The sequence below is a fragment of the Ovis aries genome, chromosome 3, assembly GCF_016772045.2.
Source record: "Ovis aries strain OAR_USU_Benz2616 breed Rambouillet chromosome 3, ARS-UI_Ramb_v3.0, whole genome shotgun sequence".
Classification (NCBI taxonomy): domain Eukaryota; kingdom Metazoa; phylum Chordata; class Mammalia; order Artiodactyla; family Bovidae; genus Ovis; species Ovis aries.
In genome coordinates, this window is record NC_056056.1 from 9,410,225 (window position 1) to 9,427,891 (window position 17,667).

Below are 17,667 nucleotides of genomic sequence, written 5' to 3' on the forward strand. Positions count from 1 at the left end.
CCCTTCCGTGTGTATGGGACCAGAGGGGACCAGAAAGGTACTCATGGCCAAGACCTCAGATGACATAGCTACCAACATCCCTGTAACTTGTGCCTTGAGGCTCAGGCCTGGCTGACTGGTAGGGACAAGCTCCCACTGACTGTGCCCCAGTGCCTCTTCTGGAATGGCGCTGGAGGCCATGGGAGGCCCAGGTGTCTGTTAGTCTCAGAGCATGGGGGAAGGAAGGCTGGTGTCCCAGGAAGCCCAGCTCCAGGAAGCTTCCCTGTCATGCCAGGCCCCATGGGAGAGCTTTACACTGTAGCTTTAATGGGTAGGTGGAGCCTTGCCATTGTCAGTGCCGAAGACCACCCCACATCCACCTCTTTCAACGGCTTCCCTGGTGGTTCAGACGGTAAAGAGTCTGCCTGCAATGTAGGAGACTGAAGCTCAATCCCTGGGTTGGGAAGATCCCCTGGAGCAGGGCGTGGTGACCCACTCCAGTATTCTGGCCTGGAGAATGCCATGGATAGAGGAGCCTGGTGGACAGTGCATGGGGTCACAAAGAGTTGGGCTCAGCTGTGACGAACGCTGACTTTTCAAGGCCCTTAGGCCCCTCTTGGTTCAGTGTTTTGGGCTGAGTTAGCTTCCGGGCTAGGCAGACGGAGGGGTATCCATGAATAGTCAGGCCCACTGTTTGAGCTCCTGGTTCACTTGCTCATGTGACCCTCACGATGGCTCTGTGCTCATCCTTCAGTTCACAAAGGAACCAAGGCTGGGGGGTGGTTAAATGACTTGCCCAAGGTCACGTGGCCAGCGAGTGGCAGAGCTGGGACTGGAACTTGACAACGTTACACTCACTTCCCATTCTCTGAAGCTGGACAGGGTGGGGTCCCCTCAGACACCAGAGCCCCAGGCACCCACCAGAACAGTTGCCCCCTCATTGGTAGACCACAGGGACTGAAATGATCAGAATGAGATACTGACCCTCACATCCGGGGCCCCCAACTCTGACCTGCATCCTATGTTCTGGAAGCATCCACAAGGGTCACTGCACACTGAGGGTGGAGCTGGATCTTGCCCTGGTGAGGGGGTCCCCTTTGTGTGCCTGGAAACGAGGCTTCTTGGGTCCTGAAGGAGGGGTGCAGGGGAAGGGGCCCGGTGGGGCGGCAGGGTGCCTTGGCAGTCCTCCCCTCACCCCTGTGCGCCTCCCTCTGGGCTCAGGGAGGGCTGATTCCCCAGGAGCCAGGGCATACACTGCTCCCTGAGCCTCAGTTTCCTTATCAATAAAATGGGGGTAGTGCCAGAAGGTGCCTCGCAGATGAGTGTGAGGAGTCAGACAGACCAACAAGGCTGGGAATCTCTGAAGCAAGAAGATGCTGCTCTTTCCCCCTCCCTTTCCCCTCATTTTCCTTCTCCTCTGTCTCTGTCACTGCCCCAGCTCTGGTTCAAATCCCAGTTCTGCCATTTCCCAGCTGTGCTGGCCTCAGGAGTGTTCCTTAACGTCTCTGAGCCTACTTTCTTGTTCTATAAAATTGGAATGCTGAAGAATGCGTGGTATCGTCCATGTAAAGCTCTCGCATGGGGCTTGGCATGCAGAAACGTCCCAGAAGGAGAGTCTCTTCCCTCCTCCCTTCTCTGGCCATGATCTGAAGCCTGCATCATCTCTGCATCATCTCTTGAGCCTAACCTATGTTTCAGCTCTCACCTGCCTGACTACCGGTCGCCACCTCGTGGCCTGATGGATGACTGCAGGTTCAGAAGAAAAATTCAAATGAGCTTCCAGTATGTTTTGGGGATTTAGTATTCAATAGCAAAGTACCCCCAGGGGACGTAAGGAATGAAAGCAGGGTGCTGCCCACAGAAAGGCGCCTGGATATTCTGTGCAGACAGGAGATCTGCGTGAGGGACTCCTGCCCTTTCTTGCTGTTAATAGATTCTGTGCTAGGAACTGCCTGAGCTTCATTCCATGGTTGATTTGGCTTCGATTGGGATGAGAGTTTTTCAAATGAAGCGATAGGGGTTTCTGGAACCATGGCGGGGCACATCATGGTCTTCAATGAATTAAAAGTTATATCTCCTTTATCGAAGGAATGGGTCCCGAGGTTTTTCATTTTTATGATTCCTCTTTAGGCCACAAATAGGCTACCCCGGTGGTTCAGTGGTAAAGCACCTGCCTGCAGTGCAGGAGACATGGGTTCCATCCCTGAGTGAGGAAGACCCCCTGGAGGAGGGCATGGCAACCCACTCCAGTATTCTTACCTGGAAAATCCCACGGACAGAGGAGCCTTGCAGGCTACAGTCCATGGGGTCGCAAAAGAGTCAGACACGACTGAAGTGACAGAGCACGCATGCCACGTACAGGTGCTTCACATACACCCTATTATTCAAGTTTATTCTCAGCTAAATCAGGAGCGTGGGATGCCCGCCTGCCCCTGGCATGCCCAGCGAGGGCATCTCACCTCCTGCCATCTCTGGCCTTAGGACCCTGGGTATGCCCCATCTCACTGGTCCCTCTTGCAGTTCCCACCTCTGAGCACTTGTGCTGTTCCCTCCTCCAGGAGGCTTCCCCTGATCTCCCAGGCACAGCTCATGAGCCCCCCTCCCCAGCTTTGAGGCCTTGGTGCTCCTCTCCGAGCTCCTTCTTATCTTCTTCCCCGACGGGCATGGGTCCTGGGAGGGTCTGCTGTGCAAAGGATGAAGACCAAAAGGGATGAGAAATCACGGGGCTGTCTCTAAGCCCCAGGGGCTGCCCTGCAGTCAAAGCCATACATAGAGCCTCCTGTCCATCCATCAGTGCCCAGGGTCAAGGTCTGCCCAGGGTCTGGGACACTCAGAGGCCAAAGAGGGCATCTGAGGAGAGCAGCGTTGGCCCGGCAGGGTGAGAGGAACTGCGGAGAGCAGGGACTTCACGGTCAAGGGGACGTGGCGATTGTTCCCGCCCCACAGGGCTTCGAGGAGAAAGTGGAACAAGACATGTGAGGCTCAGCACAATGTGGGGCGCACAGCGAACACCCCGAATGGCTGCACCCAGAGCAGTGAGCAGAGCCCCTCGGTCACCTAATTCTCTGCTTCAGTGCCCGTTGAACCATTTAGCAGGTCAGCCATGGGCAGGCCAGCCAACTGCATTGCCCGAGCCCAGGGGGGCGCCCCTCTCATCCTGCTGGGGGACTGCAGCTGCTCTCCTTCAGACTACCCTCCTAATGCCTGTCGGACCACACATCTCACCCCCACCTGTCCTGGTAGATTCGCATTCCACCTAGCTGTTGCCCAGACCTCACCCGCTCCAGTCCAGGCCTTACACCTGAAGTTTTCTCAGGGAAGGCGGCAGTGGTGAGCTCCAGAGGCAGGACCCAGCCAGGCCTCACACCCTTCAGGACCAGCTTTGTAAGGTGGGCTCAGAATCACATTCCTCTCCTGGGACCACCCCTCTCCTCGACTCTAAACCCTCTCCAACTCCAGGTTCCTGGGAAGAATCACCCTGGAGCAAGTTACTGCTCTCCAAGCCTCAGTTTTCTCATCTATACTCTTGAGAGTCCCTTGGACTGCAAGGAGACCCAACCAGTCCATTCTGAAGGAGATCAGCCCTGGGATTTCTTTGGAAGGAATGATGCTAAAGCTGAAGCTCCAGTACTTTGGCCACCTCATGCGAAGAGTTGACTCATTAGAAAAGACTCTGATGCTGGGAGGGATTGGGGGCAGGAGGAGAAGGGGACGACAGAGGATGAGATGGCTGGATGGCATCACTGACTCTATGGACGTGAGTTTGAGTGAACTCCGGGAGCTGGTGATGGACAGGGAGGCCTGGCGTGCTGCGATTCATGGGGTCGCAAAGAGTCAGACACGACTGAGCGACTGAACTGAACTGACAATGGGATAAGGGCTGTTCTGGATTGTGAGGGGCGGTAGGCTGAGGTCTATGACTGGCAGTGGCACGGACTTGGCTAGAATCAGTCCTCTGGAAAGAGGGGCCTGGAGAGTGACCTTGTCTCACAGGCTCTCGTCTCCAGATTGGGCCTACATTTCCTCCCTCTCCCGTGACTTCATGTTCTGGGCTGGGGGTGGCGGGAAGACAGGCAGGAGAGAGGGGAGCACTGGATTAGCACAGCCCCCTGTCCACCCCCAACCCAAACATGTTTTAGTGACAGGATTTTAAACGATTGCTGTCGGCGAGAGAGCTGTCAACTCACTGCTGCGGGGTGGGATTGGGGAGGGGGGCTGGGAGGCGCCTCTCACAGAAACCCAGGCCTGGGACTTGGATGGGAGACCCAGGTTAATCCTGCCTCCATGCTGTTGCAGTCTGGACCAAGTGCCTCGATTTCTCTGAGCCTCAGTGAGGCCATTCGGAAGGGAAGAGTTTCCTAGGTCCCTGGGCCTGACCTTGGAGGACCTGGTTGCAGGGCCAGAGTGTGGGCTTGGGGAGGCAGCCGGGGTGATGTCCAGGCCATGGGTTTGCAGCCAAACCTGGTTTTGAGCCACGCTTTTGCTTCCCCTTGATGCTGGTCATGTCCTCCTTCTGAGCCTTGGGTTTCCCTTCTGAAAGTGGAACCTTGGAGGAGGCAATGGACAAGCCCAGAAGCCCCTGGGGCTGCGAGTCACCCGAGGCTGCAGGAGAAGGTGGGGTGCGGCCATCCCCAGGGGTTGCTGGTGCCCATGGGCAGAGAGAGGGGCTCCAGGTGCTCCTGGCTGCGGGAACGGGGAGGAGGCCGAGAAGGAGCAGCCAGACGATGGGGGAGGAGGAGAGCATCAGGACTTCAGGTCTGCGGGCTTGGGGCCTCCTGGATGCACAGCCAGGCAGAGATAAACAATGATATCTCAGGAGTGGATGTGCAAACGTCTTCACCTACACACAGACACAAGTCTGAGACTCCCGACTCCATAGGCAGATCTAGACAGCCAGCTGCACACCAGACACTGATCACCTGCAGACACCCAGCTTCCTGCACAACCTACCCCGGCAAACCGGCCCATGGAGCCATCATCAACACGTGCTGACACACGCACACACACTGGTATTCCCCAAGGTACTCTAGGGAACCTCGAGACCTCAAGGAATATACTTTGAGAACCAAATTCCTTGAGTCTCTGCCATCTCCACACCCTAACCACCATCTCCCCTGGATCCCAGGGCCACCATCTCCCCTCGATCCAGCCCCGAGCCCTTGTGATTCTTCAGGATTTGGCCTCAGCTTCATTCTTCCTGTCGTAGTCTCCCGAGTGATCTCACCCACCCTGTGCCTCAGTGACCAGCTATCTGGTTGCTGAACACCTGGATGCTCAGATCTGGCCCCTTTGAGGCTCAGCCCTGCCCCTGACATCTCATGGATACCCCAGACACCGTCAGCTCCCCGTGCCCCAGATCAGAGTGCTTCAGGGACCCTCGTCCCAGCGATTCAGTAACCTCGATGTTGCCTTCGCTTCCCTCTCTCACAGAATCTCCAGGATCTGCTTCCTTCTTTCTCCTGTTACCCCCCTAGTCAGAGTCGTCATCATCTGTCGCCTAGGTGACTCATTGACTCCCATCTTTGTCCAGTCCACCTGACCTACTTGGATCCATTCTCCACTCAGCAGCAAGACCCTGGATGTTCTGGCTTTGCCTCTGGCCTCATTGCTTCTCCCCCAGCCCCAAACTTAGCTATTCTTGCAGTTTAGGAGAGTCATAAGATTCTGCCTGCACCTGAGGTGTTTGCATAAGCTTGAAGAACTTGCAGACACTCCTCCTCCTCCTCACCCAGTCCCCCTAAACCAGCTAACTTCCCATCTCAGCTTAATATGCAGATTCTTCCAGGAAGCCTTCCATGATGCTCCATCATTCCAGATGAGGTTGGGTACCCCTGTAACAAGGCTGAGCTCACATCACATTGTCTGCTTCCATGAGGCAGGGACCAATCCCAGTTCTCAGCCTAGTGGCTGGCACTTAAGGGGCCCCTGTAGTGGTTGGTTGAGTGTGTTGGGGAAAGGGATGATTGAAATGGGAGGGAGGCATTTGTTTCAAGGATGGTGATGGGTTGGGGTTGGGACAAGACAAGGATGGGGAAGTGACGATTATAGGATGGAACAAGGGAATGTGTTGGGCAAGACCAGGGACCCCAGGCTCTCCCTTCCTGACCTGCTGATCCTGGCGCCCACTGAGAAATCTGCTGGCGTCTCAGGCAGGACTGGCCCGGGCCCCGCACAGCCCCTCCCTCCAAGGAGAGGCACCACAGGCGTGTACAGGTTGGTTTATTTACAAATATACTGATGTCTCGTCTTTTTCTGTTGTTTCCATTTTCTGCGTTCGTGGAAAGAGGCAGAAGGTGAGAGTGGAGGGCAGGGTGGGGGTGGTGATGTGGTAAACGCTAATAAATAATTTAACAATGACAAGTTATTAAATAAAATGTGTCTGGGGATGGCGGGTGGACAGTGAGAGTCTGTACAAGGAGAACAGGAATGGCCGGCGGCCCGGGCCCCACACCTGGCTGGGCTGGGCTCTCGTGGGACCCTGGTGGGGTGGCCACAGCAGAGAGGCCCACTGGCAATGGCGCCATCCAAGGGCCAAAGGTTCGAGGGTCCCTTCTGCTTCCCCAGCCCCCAGGCGGCGTGTCTGTGAATGTGGGTCTATGAGCCTTCGTGCGTGTCTGGCTGTGTGTGTGTGTGTGTGTCTGTGTGCACGTCTGTGAGTGTGGCCCTCACCCTTCCCTGCAAGGCAGAGTGAGCCCCAGAGCTGCAGGTACTCCCAGACGGGAAGTGAGAGTCTCACCCCAGGTGGTGCCCAGAGCTCAGGCTGGGGCCAGGCAGAGGTCAGCCAATTCTCCTTCCCCCAAGCCTCACTGCTAGGGCCTGCTCATCTGGACATGGTGGACCCCCCACCATGTCCTTCCTCTCCTCCAGGAAGCCTCCCGAGATGCCCACTGGCACTGGCCTCTTCTCTAAAGGCTCTACTGGGCCCGTGGTCTGATCCTTAGAACCAGTGTCCCTCAGTGTGGCCTCCCTGGAGGACTCCACGGCGGTAACACACTCCCTGTGTTACCAGGGACAGATCCCTTCCTCCCTCTGAGCCTCAGCTTCCCCAAAGGGAAGCAGAACTCTGCTTTCCTCTGACACTCTTCCCCTCACCCCTCACTTTCTTCCTCTTCCTCCAGAGAACAGTCTGTCACGTCCCCCTTCCCCTGGCTTCCCACCCAGGCACCACGTGATGGTGGTCCCACATCACAGCAGGCGTGGGGGTGGTCCTGGCCACTCACCCCAGCCCCCCTACCCCAGGTCAAGGATGTGCTTTCCTACATGAAGTGGACAGAACCCAGTCATCTCAACCCCAACCCCAGCAAGCCTGACTGTCCTGTGTGCTTCTGCTGGGTAGCCTTCTCTGAGCCTCAGGTTCCTCATCTGAGAAATGGGTCCCCAACAATGTCTGGAAAGGCTTGGGACAGAATGTGTATGTCTCTCCTCCCAGGAGAGAGGTCCTCAAAAGGGGCCCAACATCTTGCTCATCTGTGTCCCGACACCCAGCCCAGGGTCGGGCAGAGCAGTCATCAGAGCCTGGGGGAAGCTGTAGTAGCGTGAAGGAGTTAACCTACACTGGCTGATGGGGTGTCTCTGGCACAGGGAGCTGAGGACCCTCTGGCCTGGACAACCTGCAGGTCATCAGGATGTGTGTTCTGTACCAGCTCCTGGCAGGGGGCAGTGTCACGGCAGAGGCAGAGTCCAGGTTGGACTTGGGGTTTATGCGACCCAGGGGGGGCAAGGCTACTGAGAGGAGTCATGTCCCGCAACCCGGAGGCCGTTCACCAGGCACAGAGGACAAGGAGCTGGCGTGGCGCCCCTGCTCTCCGCTCTGGCTCTATTCCTGACTGGCTGAGAGGCCTGTCCCTCCCCTCTCCTGGCCCAGTTTTCCAGTTGCAGAATAACGGGCAAACTAGTTGATCCCTTCCTGAGGTTTCCTTCAGCATAGAGTCTGCGAGAGACGGGCCAGGTCTACTGGGCAGGGAGCATCTACCCCAGACCTGCTCCAAATGCCCCAGCATGACTTGACTATGTGGGCCCAAGAGGAGAAATGGGACCAACCTTCAAAAGGACAGAGTGGCTGCTTTAAGGGACCAGCGGAGACCCAGCACCCAGAGATGGCACAGAACCTGGGCTGGCTGAGGCTGCAGAAGGACGCGGGGCATCGATTGAGACCCTGTGGAAGTTTGTGGAAGAAGAGGAGCCCGGAAGGACCAGCCTGGCTGATGACAGTGGGGAGACTGGGTTATATCTGTTCTACACGTTTAGAGGGAAAGCTGGAGCCAGGCTGGGGGAGTGGGGATGGGGGCGGGGGAAGTACAATTTTAAAAGGAAGAGCTGGAAAAGGAAAGGCTTTTAAAAGGAAGCTGGAAAAGCCTGGCTTTGAAAAGTGAGGACAAAGGCTGAAAGGGACAGAGGTGAGATCAGCAGAAAAGGCAGCTGAACTTGGGGCCCGATGAAGTAGTGAGCTCCTCGTCACTGGAGGTGTGCAAGAAGAGGCAGCAGCAGTTTGGGTGAGAGCCCAGCATCAGATGGAGCGCCAAGGGGGTGCTTCTGAGACACCTTCCCACCTGGAGGCTCTGCCATGTGGCCTGATTCTGCCTGGTTCTGGGGCCTCTGACTGCCCAGGCAGCCCCCATAAGGACTAAAGCTATATCTGCATCCATGTCCTCTGTGCTCTGAACTCGCCTCCTCTGCCCTTCCTCCCGCCCCTCCTATTGCTGTCCGAGGGGCTCCCTGCCCCCGTCTGGCTTCCTTCCCCTTCCTGGCATGGCAGGGCTGACCCGCAGGGGCCTCTCTGTCTCTCAGCGTGTCTGGGGACCTGTGTGCACATCCGTATGGGTGTGCCTTGAAGTGGGTGCGTGTGCCTGTATGTCTCCATCCCTTTGAGTCGGCCTGGGCTCAACCTCCCCGCCCCTGGTGCCCCCGTGACGCCCCCTTCCCCAGGTGAGAGCTGTGGTGGGCTTGGCCCACCTGCCAGGCTCACCCCCCCTCCCGCCCCAGGTAGAAGGGGTGATCCTAGGCTGGTGGGCCTGCCCCCAGAGGTGGGGGGAGGTGGGCACAGGGTACACAGGCTTCACACGCCATCGTCTGGGGCATGCACGGGGGGGCCCTGCCTCGACCTAGGCCTGCACCATGGAGGTGGCCTGGACACAGAGGGGAGGTTTAAAAAAATAGAGAGAATTTAAGCTTCCCATAAAAGAGAGGGGGAGGGGAGGGAGGCGATGGAGGCCAAGGTGGGGCTGGGAGGCGAGTGGCTGTCCGAGAGTTCTGGGTCCCTGGGGGTGACACGGTCTCTGGGGGCAGGACACAGTCCCTGCCCAGGCTGCGCCCATCTGCCTGTCTGGCTGTGCCTGGTGGGCATGTTAGCCAGGCCCGGTTGGCCGAGGGGAGGGCACCGTATGGCTGTCTGCAGAGTCTGTGCGGGCGGTGGGGCTGGGGGTGGTGAGGCAGCGTCTGCGGCCAGCGGTCCCCCCTCCAGGACCCTTGCCCAAGCGTCCGTGCCGCCAGGCTGGCTCTCAGGAGGCGAAGTAGGAACTCTGCATGGAGTAGAGCCTGTCGATGGGGTTCCCCACGCGGGCCTGCAGGGAGCCCACGTCCGAGGAGCCGAGGAAGCAGTCGCTGAGGCTGGTTAAGGAGGTATCGCTGTCGATGTCGTGGAAGATGGAGTCGTTGCCTGGAGATGGGGGGGTGGCAGGCAGAGGGAGTGGGCGTCAGCACCGGGGGTCCAGGTGGGGGGCTTCTGGGGGCCACTGGCCCTACAGGCCGTGTGGCTGGAGGGGGGGGAGGGACAGGATGATTGCCGGCTGGCGGGGGTTTGGGGGGCTGCAGGTGGGGGTCTCCAGGGTGCCCCCTTCCCGACAGGAGGAGGCAGGTGGGCTGTGTTGGGCCTGCCAGGACAGGCTGGGGGGGCAGGGGCGGTGCTGGGTCATGAGGGGTGGGGCAGCTTACCATAGGGGTTCATGTGGTCACCTGGCATTTGGGGCGGCGTGAGGCCCTGCTGGAAGGGGTCGCTGCTGCCGTAGGGGCTCTGCTCCATGGCCACGATCTGCTGCTGCGGCGGGGCCAGCGGCGTGTAGGAGGCCATCATGCCCTCCATGCGGCTGGACAGGACCTCTGGGGAGAGACCACGCCCTCACTAACCGCCCGGGGCTGTCCTGGCCTAGGGGCACCTCACAGATGTACCCCAGGAGTCCCCCATGGCTTCCCATCCCACACGACCCCCACCCCGCTACCCAGTCCAGGCTGCCCGCTGCCATCCCTTTGACCTCCTCCTTCCCAGGCCCTCCCCGTGCTGAGGTTGCCCATGACCTTCCAGGGTAACTGAGCCTCCATATTTGACCCGCCCCCACCAACCTGCCCGAGACACACACACACTCCAGCGCCTCTAGAGGAACTAGTTTATCCAAAGTCAGAGGCTTCCGGTAACAGCCAGTAATGACTCATGACGCGTGGGTACACTGAGTACCCTGCACCTGCAGCAGCAAGGGGGAGCCTGCGCTTGGGCCAACAAGGCTCAGGGAAGGAGGGCTTCCTGGAGGAAGGGGCCTTCCACCTCCATGTAACTTCAAGAACCAGCAGAGGGTTCGACCAGCCTAGCCAGGGGCAGAATGCCAGGCTGAAGGGCAGCAAAGGCAGAGAAGGGAGAAACTGTCTGGTGGGAGCAGGGAGCCCAGTCCACAGGGCTGGGCATGAGGGCAGGAGAAGGTCATGCCTGGGGAGAGAGACGGTTCCCTGGGGACCCGAGCTGAGTGGGGGTCAGAGTGTCCCCTGAGGCCGTAGGAAGCCAGTGGAGGGTCTTGGCTGTGGAGGGAGCGTGGAGAAAAGCTGGGAGGGTGGAGGACAGAGGCAGGGCCCATCAAGAGGAGACAGGTGGGGCGAGGGGCTTGGGTCCCTATTAAGGTAGATGCAGGAAAGTCCGAGAGGGGCACGAGGGACCTGGGAGGAGAAATCACCGCCTGATGGGTGACTGAGCAGATGCCATTCTCATGGGACAGGACAGGTCAGAGGTGATGCCCGGGTTTCTGGTGTGGGTACCGGGTGGGTGGGGGGCGGGGGTGGGGAGCAGCAGTGGGTGTTGTGTGCGCATGGCCCGGGAACGATGGCATGAAGTGCAGTGTGGGCTGTGATGAGCTCGAGGGGACCTGGAATGTTCTTGGGGAGACTGTGTCCAGGGGGCAGCTGGGAACACCGGAGAGCGAGACAGAGCGTAGGGGCAGGCTGAGATGCCCGTGGCCATGGCGGCAGCCCCCGAAGGCTGGGCTGTCTCAGGAGAGGGGGCAGGGACAGGGCAGGGAGAGCTGGGCTCTGAGGCCACGCACGGCCCTGAAGCCCCGGGTCCAGCCTGGGACACTGGCCTCAGAGTCCTGAACTGCCCATCAGCGCCTTGGCATCTGCCTCAGGGGACTCATCTCCAGTGGGAGCAGACAGCGGTGGCCCCAACCCCAGTCCAGCAGTCTTGGGGAACACCTGGGACCCCCTCCAAGGCCTAAAAGGCTCCAATGGGGTCCCACTGGGGTCCCGGAGGCCAGCTCCAGTCCAAGATGTGGAAACAGCATTTGGGCCAAGCTCAGTCCACCCTGGACTCCTCAACACCCTACAGACTTTCTCTGGAGATTTCTCTGGAGACTTCTGCTGAATTCTACGTGGGCAGGAGGGTGTGTGGTTGTGTTAAAAGCACAGGTTTAGGAGCCCGACAGGAACTTCCCTGGGGTCCAGTGGTAAAGAACCTGCCTGCCAATGCAGGAGACAATAAGAGACTCAGGTTCGATCCCTGGGTTGGGAAGATCCCCTGGAGGAGGGCATGGCAACCCACTCAAGTAGTCTTGCCTGGAGAATCCCATGGACAGAGGAGCCTGGAGGGCTACAGTCCACGCACTTGCCAAGTCAGGCACGACTGAGCAACTGAGCACGTACGCAGGAGCCCTACGCTCAGGGCCAAAGCCTAGCTTTGCCCCTTACTAGCTGAGTGATCCCCGCGAGTCCCTGTCTCCTGAGCCTCAGTCTCCTCATCTGTGAGATGGGCGATAACAATGCCCCTCCTCTCAGGGATCTGTGAGTTAAGTGAGACGGAAGCTGCTGAATGGTGAGGACCAAGCCTGGCACACAGAGAGGGTGAGTGTGGAAATTCTGTCCTCGCCCCGGGCCGCCTCCCCCGCCATTTCTCCTCCCGTGTCCCGTGGTCCCCACTGCCTGTCTGCTGATCTCAGCAGCTTCCCAGGCACCGGCTCCCTGAGATCTGACCCCTGGGGCGGGAGAAATTTCCTGGGAGTCTTGCGACAGCCTGAGCCCGCTGGGCCCTTGGCTCACCTTGGCCCAGCCGCTGGGAGTTCTGCTGCTCCTGCTGCTGCTGATGCCGCCGTGCCAACTTCTTCATCTGCAGGAGACACGGTGCATGCCAGCCTCGCCTCGGCCCCCCCGCGCACTCCCGCCCCACCCTCATCAGGCCCCGGCCCCCTGCCGGCCCGCCCTCCCCCTCGCCCAGCAGGGTGGCCGGTGGCCGGTCCTCACCTTTGCTCTTTGGTTCTGGAACCAGACCTGGACCACACGCACGCTGAGGCCTGTCTCCGCCGCCAGCGTCTCCCGGACCTGCCCAGAGAAGGGGGGACGGGTCAGGCCTGGGGGTGGGCAGGCACCGGGAGGTGGCAGGTCCGGGGGGTTGGGCGGGGAGGTGCAGGGACGCCCAGGTCCCTGCAGGAGTCTGGAAAGGCAGCGGGTGTGGGGGTGTCAGCCCCCGCCCCACCCCGGCCGCCCCTCACCTTCCGGCAGGGCTTGGAGGAGACCTCAAAGGAGGCCTTGAAAGCTCTTCGCTGCTGCGTTGTGAGGATGGTCCGGGGCCGCTTGGGCCTCCGCGGGTCCTTCCCGTCGTCCCCACTGCCCTTGCTCTGGCTGCCCTGTCCCTTGGCCGGCTTCATGTCCCCATCCTCATCCTCGCTCTTCACTGTAGGGGACACGATGCAGCGGGTCAGCCGTATCCTCAGGAACCCGCTGCGTGCTGGGGTCCTGTCACCTCCTGCCAACACCTGGCACGACTCCCCCGGGGCCTTCAGGGTAAAGACCGCCCCCTTCCCTCGGCCCACAGGCCCCGCTTCATCTCATCTCTCATCTCCTGTCCACCCACTGCCCCACCCAGCCCAGTGTGTTCCCTTCCTCAGCAAACGGTCCTTGCGTCCTTATCTCAGCCCTCTGGGGAGACCTGAACCAAAGCCACCAGACCTGCCCTGCTGACCAGAAAGGCAAAGGAGGGCACCCTGGTGAGCAGGTACAGACACACGCTGCACACTCAGATGTACATGCGTTCAGAAGGGCAGAGAGACAGGCCCACACGGGAACAGGTTCGGGCACTGCAGAAATACGCTGGTGCACACATATGGCGTGCACACGTGTGGCTGACACACAGAAGGGAGCACAGCTACGCTGATGCTCACAGGCGGCCGATCTGCCATCAGGCCATGGCCCTCCTGACGAGAGGAGCTGGCAGCTGGGCTCAGTCTGGCCCTGGGCTTCCCCTGACCCAACCTGCCTGGGCCCCGTCTCGGCCTGTGGCCTCTGGGCCCTGGGGGACCCCAGCCCAGCATGCTGGCCTTCAGGAAAACCAGTTCCCATGGCACTAACCCAGCACCGGCCAGGCCTCGGGGCCCAGAGAGGAGGCTCTAAGGAGCTTGCAGGGACTAAAGACTGACAAGCAAAGACACACACTCTGGACGTTCTCACTCGGGTATGTTCGTGACTGTGACGTGCGCATGCACTCCCATATACACACAGGTGCATGCTCTGAAGCAGGGACGTACAGGCATGCACACGTCTGGACACACACACACCCCTGCATGCAGAAGCATGCATCTTCACCCAGCGACCCCACACCCACTTGCATGCCCAAGTTATGGGTCTCAGAGATGCCGGCCCCAGACAGACAGCAGAGCCTCCCCCACCCCCCATGCCTCCTGCTGCCCCCAGCCCATCTTCCTCCAAGCATGAGTCCCTGCGGAGGGGGGCCTCCCTCCAAGAACCCCTTCGTAGGCCTGGCAGGAATGTGCCAATGGCACCTGGCTGTCCCCGCTCTCCCTCAGGAGCCCACGCAGCCTGGCCACCACGGTGCCCTGCCCAGGGGTGGGCAGAAGGACAGAGGCATGGGCAGCTCATGCCCCCCTCCAAGGGCTCTGGCAGGGACACGGCTCCTTTGAGCGGGCAGGTCCTCTGACCATGGGCTCCAGGTTCCCCACAAGGGCGTGGCAGACCAGGACACCTCCTCCTCACGGCCCCTGCTCCAGTCTGTCTTAGCCACCCCCAGGAATGACCAGGTGCCAGCCTGCTTCCTGACTTTTTCCTCCTTAATAACTTGTCCCTGGTTGGCCCTGCCCCTCCTGCCAGGAGAGCTCCAAACTGGCAGTCTTTGAGGGGCTGGAGCAGGGTGGAGAGGAGCCTTCACCCCAGGAAATGGAGGCTTTCCCTCCACTACTGAGGACCCCAGTCCCCTCACTGCTGAAGACCCAGGGGGCATGATGGAGACAGGATGCATCGGATCAGATGCCTGCAGTCTCGGTGCTGGGAGAGACCCCTGTGAGGTGGGGCTGTGGTGGGTCACAGCAAGGGAAAGGGGGCGCTGCTGGGCCAGAGAGCAGGGGGCATGCGTTCGTGTGTGCGCAAACTACAGTCCATATGAGCACACGGATAAATGTGTAGCCAGATGCTTACTGCACGAATGTGCTAGGGCATGTGCACACGTGTGTGTTTACATGGGTGTGGGCTTTGGCATGCTTGGGCATGTAAGCACATGTCTACACGCGGACATGTGTCCGTGTTTTCACATTCCTGGGCGGAGGTATCCACACACACATCTTATATGCTTGTGTGTGTGCATGTATGATCACATGCACCTATACCTGTGTGTAATCGTGTCCAGGTGCGTCTGCAGGCCTGTGGGGCCGTGCACACGTGTCTGTGTGCACCCCACATGTGAACACCTCCGTGCATGTGTGCACTGGCTGTGGGTGTGGGTGCAGTGTCTGTGTGGGGTACGGGTCCCAGGGTCAGGAGCGGGTTTCTCCTGCAGGGTGACCCTCCGCGGCATGTGTGCCAAGCCCCCCACCCGCCCTCCACCCCGGCTCCAGCCCCAGCTCACCGGAGTCAGACTCATCGGGGCTCACGGAGCTGAGCAGATCCTTCTCCTTCTCATAGTCACCCTTGCACAGCAGCTGGCCCTCCTTGAGCACAAACTCGTCACCTTTGCGTAGCTGCCGCTCACACACGCAGCAGCAGAAGCAGCCCAGGTGGTACACGCACTCCAGCGCCCGCATCACGAACTCGGTGGGGGCGATCTTCTCCATGCAGCCACTGCACTTGGCTGCGAAGAGCCTGGGGTGGAAAGAAGGGGGCATATTGGCTGGGCTCAGGGGTCCCTCCCAGAGGCCCTGCCCACAGAGCACCTCTTTCTCCTGCCACCCGGAACCCCAACCCAAATGGGAGAGGCCTTCCCTGGGCACAGAGCCAGACAGTGGGAGCCCTACGCCTTGGCTGGCAGGGCCCCTGATGACCCTAAGATGGGCACTGGGCATCCTGCCCAGAGATGTCAGCTCAAGAGTCTGCCTGCTGGGAGGCACAGAGGCCACTAGAGGGCAGAGTGCAGGGCCAGCCTCCACCTTCCCTGAGAGCCCAGTGGGCCCTGCCCTGAGCAAAAGGACTGGCAGCCTACAGGTCCCGCCTGCCCTCCAGCATCCTGCTCGTCCTCCCTGGCCCTGCCTCTCCCCCACATCCAAGTGATCCCCAGCCTTGCCCAACCCATTACTCAGCCTGGCTCCCTCCCCTCCTGCCTGAGGGGCTTGCCCCAGTGTCCTCGCTGGTTCACCACCTCTCCAACCCTTTGACTCACCCTCCAGGATGAGAAACAGAGGAGTCTGTCCAAAGCACACATGTGATCACGCTGTCTCCCTGCCCCAGACTCATCCACGGCTCCCTCGTGCCCTCAGGAGTACCTCCAAGTTTCTGAGTTTGGCCTTCACGCCTTTCACAGTCCCGCCTCCCCTCTTACCCCTCTACTTCCAGAGGCTGCTGCCCCACAAAACAGCCTGAAGACCTCCAGGGCATCATCACCGTGGCCCTCTGGCATGCTCTTCCGCTGGCCCTTGCCTCAGCCACACCTGTTTATTTCTCATTTCAGCCTAGGAATCTCCCCCGTGAACACATAGTCACAGAACACGTGTGTAGTATCAGCCGCTCGTCTAAGCGCTCTGTGTACAGAAGTGCATTTCATCCTTGCAACAACCCTATGAGGCAGGAAATATTAATCCTATTTTAGAGATAAGAAAACTGAGGTGCTGGGAGGCAGGCACGTGCTCAGGGTCACGTGGGTAGTAAACGTCCGGGGCCTGATCCTGCCCCTCCGTGACAAAGAGGATCCATCTTTCATCTCGGGAGACAAAGCTGGGGGTGGGGGTGGGGGTGGGGTGGGTCTTCGCAACTCTGGCGAGTGAGCACAAGGGTCTGAACAGGGCCCCGCCCTGGCCTGCACCTACTGACCGCTTCTCCTGGCTCCCCATCCCTGTCACGTGCCCTGCTCTGTGGGAACTCAGCCTCAACAACACTTTGATGGAAAAATTTATGAAGAATCAAATTATTGCTGCTGGGAGGGAATTAAAACCATTTTTCATTCCCTGCGTCCCCGGGCCACGTCTGCGGGCGCCACCTTGGGAGCACTGCGCGCATCCCATCCCTCTTTATGGCCCGCCATCACAGGCACAGATTACAGCTGCAATTCTCAACTAATCTGTTCTGGAACAGAAACGGCCATAAACGCGAGGCTCTCGGCCTGCCTCCCTTCCCGGGGCTGCCATCCACACCACCCACGGTGAGCGGGTGGGGCACAGTGGGCAGGGCCAATCCCAGCCCTGCCTGCTGCCCTGGCACCAGCTGAGGCACTCAAACTGGGGACACCCCAGCAACCCCTGCCAGCCACCTCTAGTCTACCCAGCAGGCTCCTGCTCATCCTGCAATGCCCAGCTCCAACGCCACCTCCTCTGGGAAGCCTTCTTTGATGCCCCAGTCTGGGGGAGGTGGCCTCCTCTATGCTCACCTCAGGCCTTAGTTTCCTCTACTGTGAAACAGGGATGTCAACAGGACTTTCCTCAAAGGCTGCTGTTGTCAGGACTCAATGGGACTGATCATTTAAGTCAATGAATGAGTCCCACATCAGAGTGATGGCACGTGGCCCTGTTAGCTCCCAGTTCCACGGAGGCCCACCTGATCCACCAGGAGGCCTCAGTGTCTGCAAAGCCTGTAAGTGAAGGCTTGGCTCAGGCAGGCAGGACCTCAACTGGCCCACACAGCACATGGTTTCACCAGGGGAGTATGAGCCAAAGTCAGCTCCAATTTGGCCCTCTGGCTGGAGACCTTTGTTCAGGGTGCAACCCACCCAACTGTCCATGGCACCCTAAGCAGAGGCCTCTAGGAACCGGGCTGGCCCTCCAGTTCTGCCAAGGGGCTAGGGAAGAAGCCAGGTTCGCAGAACCTGCTGCTCTGACATGGGGGTCACTTCTGCCTTGCCCCTCTCACTGCCTGTCTGTCCTCCTCCCCACGCTCTACCTCCTGACCTAGTGGCCCCATGAAGGGCTGCAGCCTGGTCCCTGTGGCCCACGGGCAGATAAGTGCTGGGGCATCTCTGGGTCCACCTGGCAGGGCTGGGGCCCCAGGCCAGGTTGGCACACCTTGGGTGGT

At 59.6% G+C, this 17,667-nt stretch overlaps 1 protein-coding gene across 2 annotated transcripts in view; it reads right to left on the bottom strand.

Moving 5' to 3' along the window:
- Positions 1-6,181: 6,181 nt before the first annotated feature.
- LMX1B (LIM homeobox transcription factor 1 beta) overlaps positions 6,182-17,667 on the bottom strand; it is an 86,203-nt gene continuing 74,717 nt past the window's right edge. Inside the window, exons 3-8 of one of the 2 annotated variants that reach the window (XM_027966439.2) lie at positions 15,080-15,312; positions 12,717-12,898; positions 12,469-12,546; positions 12,268-12,334; positions 9,931-10,074; positions 6,182-9,634 (exon numbers count right to left, since the gene is read on the bottom strand). In XM_027966439.2, the coding sequence (XP_027822240.1) occupies positions 9,477-9,634; positions 9,931-10,074; positions 12,268-12,334; positions 12,469-12,546; positions 12,717-12,898; positions 15,080-15,312 (862 nt within the window). In that variant the 3' untranslated portion in view covers positions 6,182-9,476. Of the gene's footprint in view, positions 9,635-9,909; positions 10,075-12,267; positions 12,335-12,468; positions 12,547-12,716; positions 12,899-15,079; positions 15,313-17,667 lie in introns of both variants that reach the window. The other variant, XM_027966438.2, reaches the window with a different exon arrangement.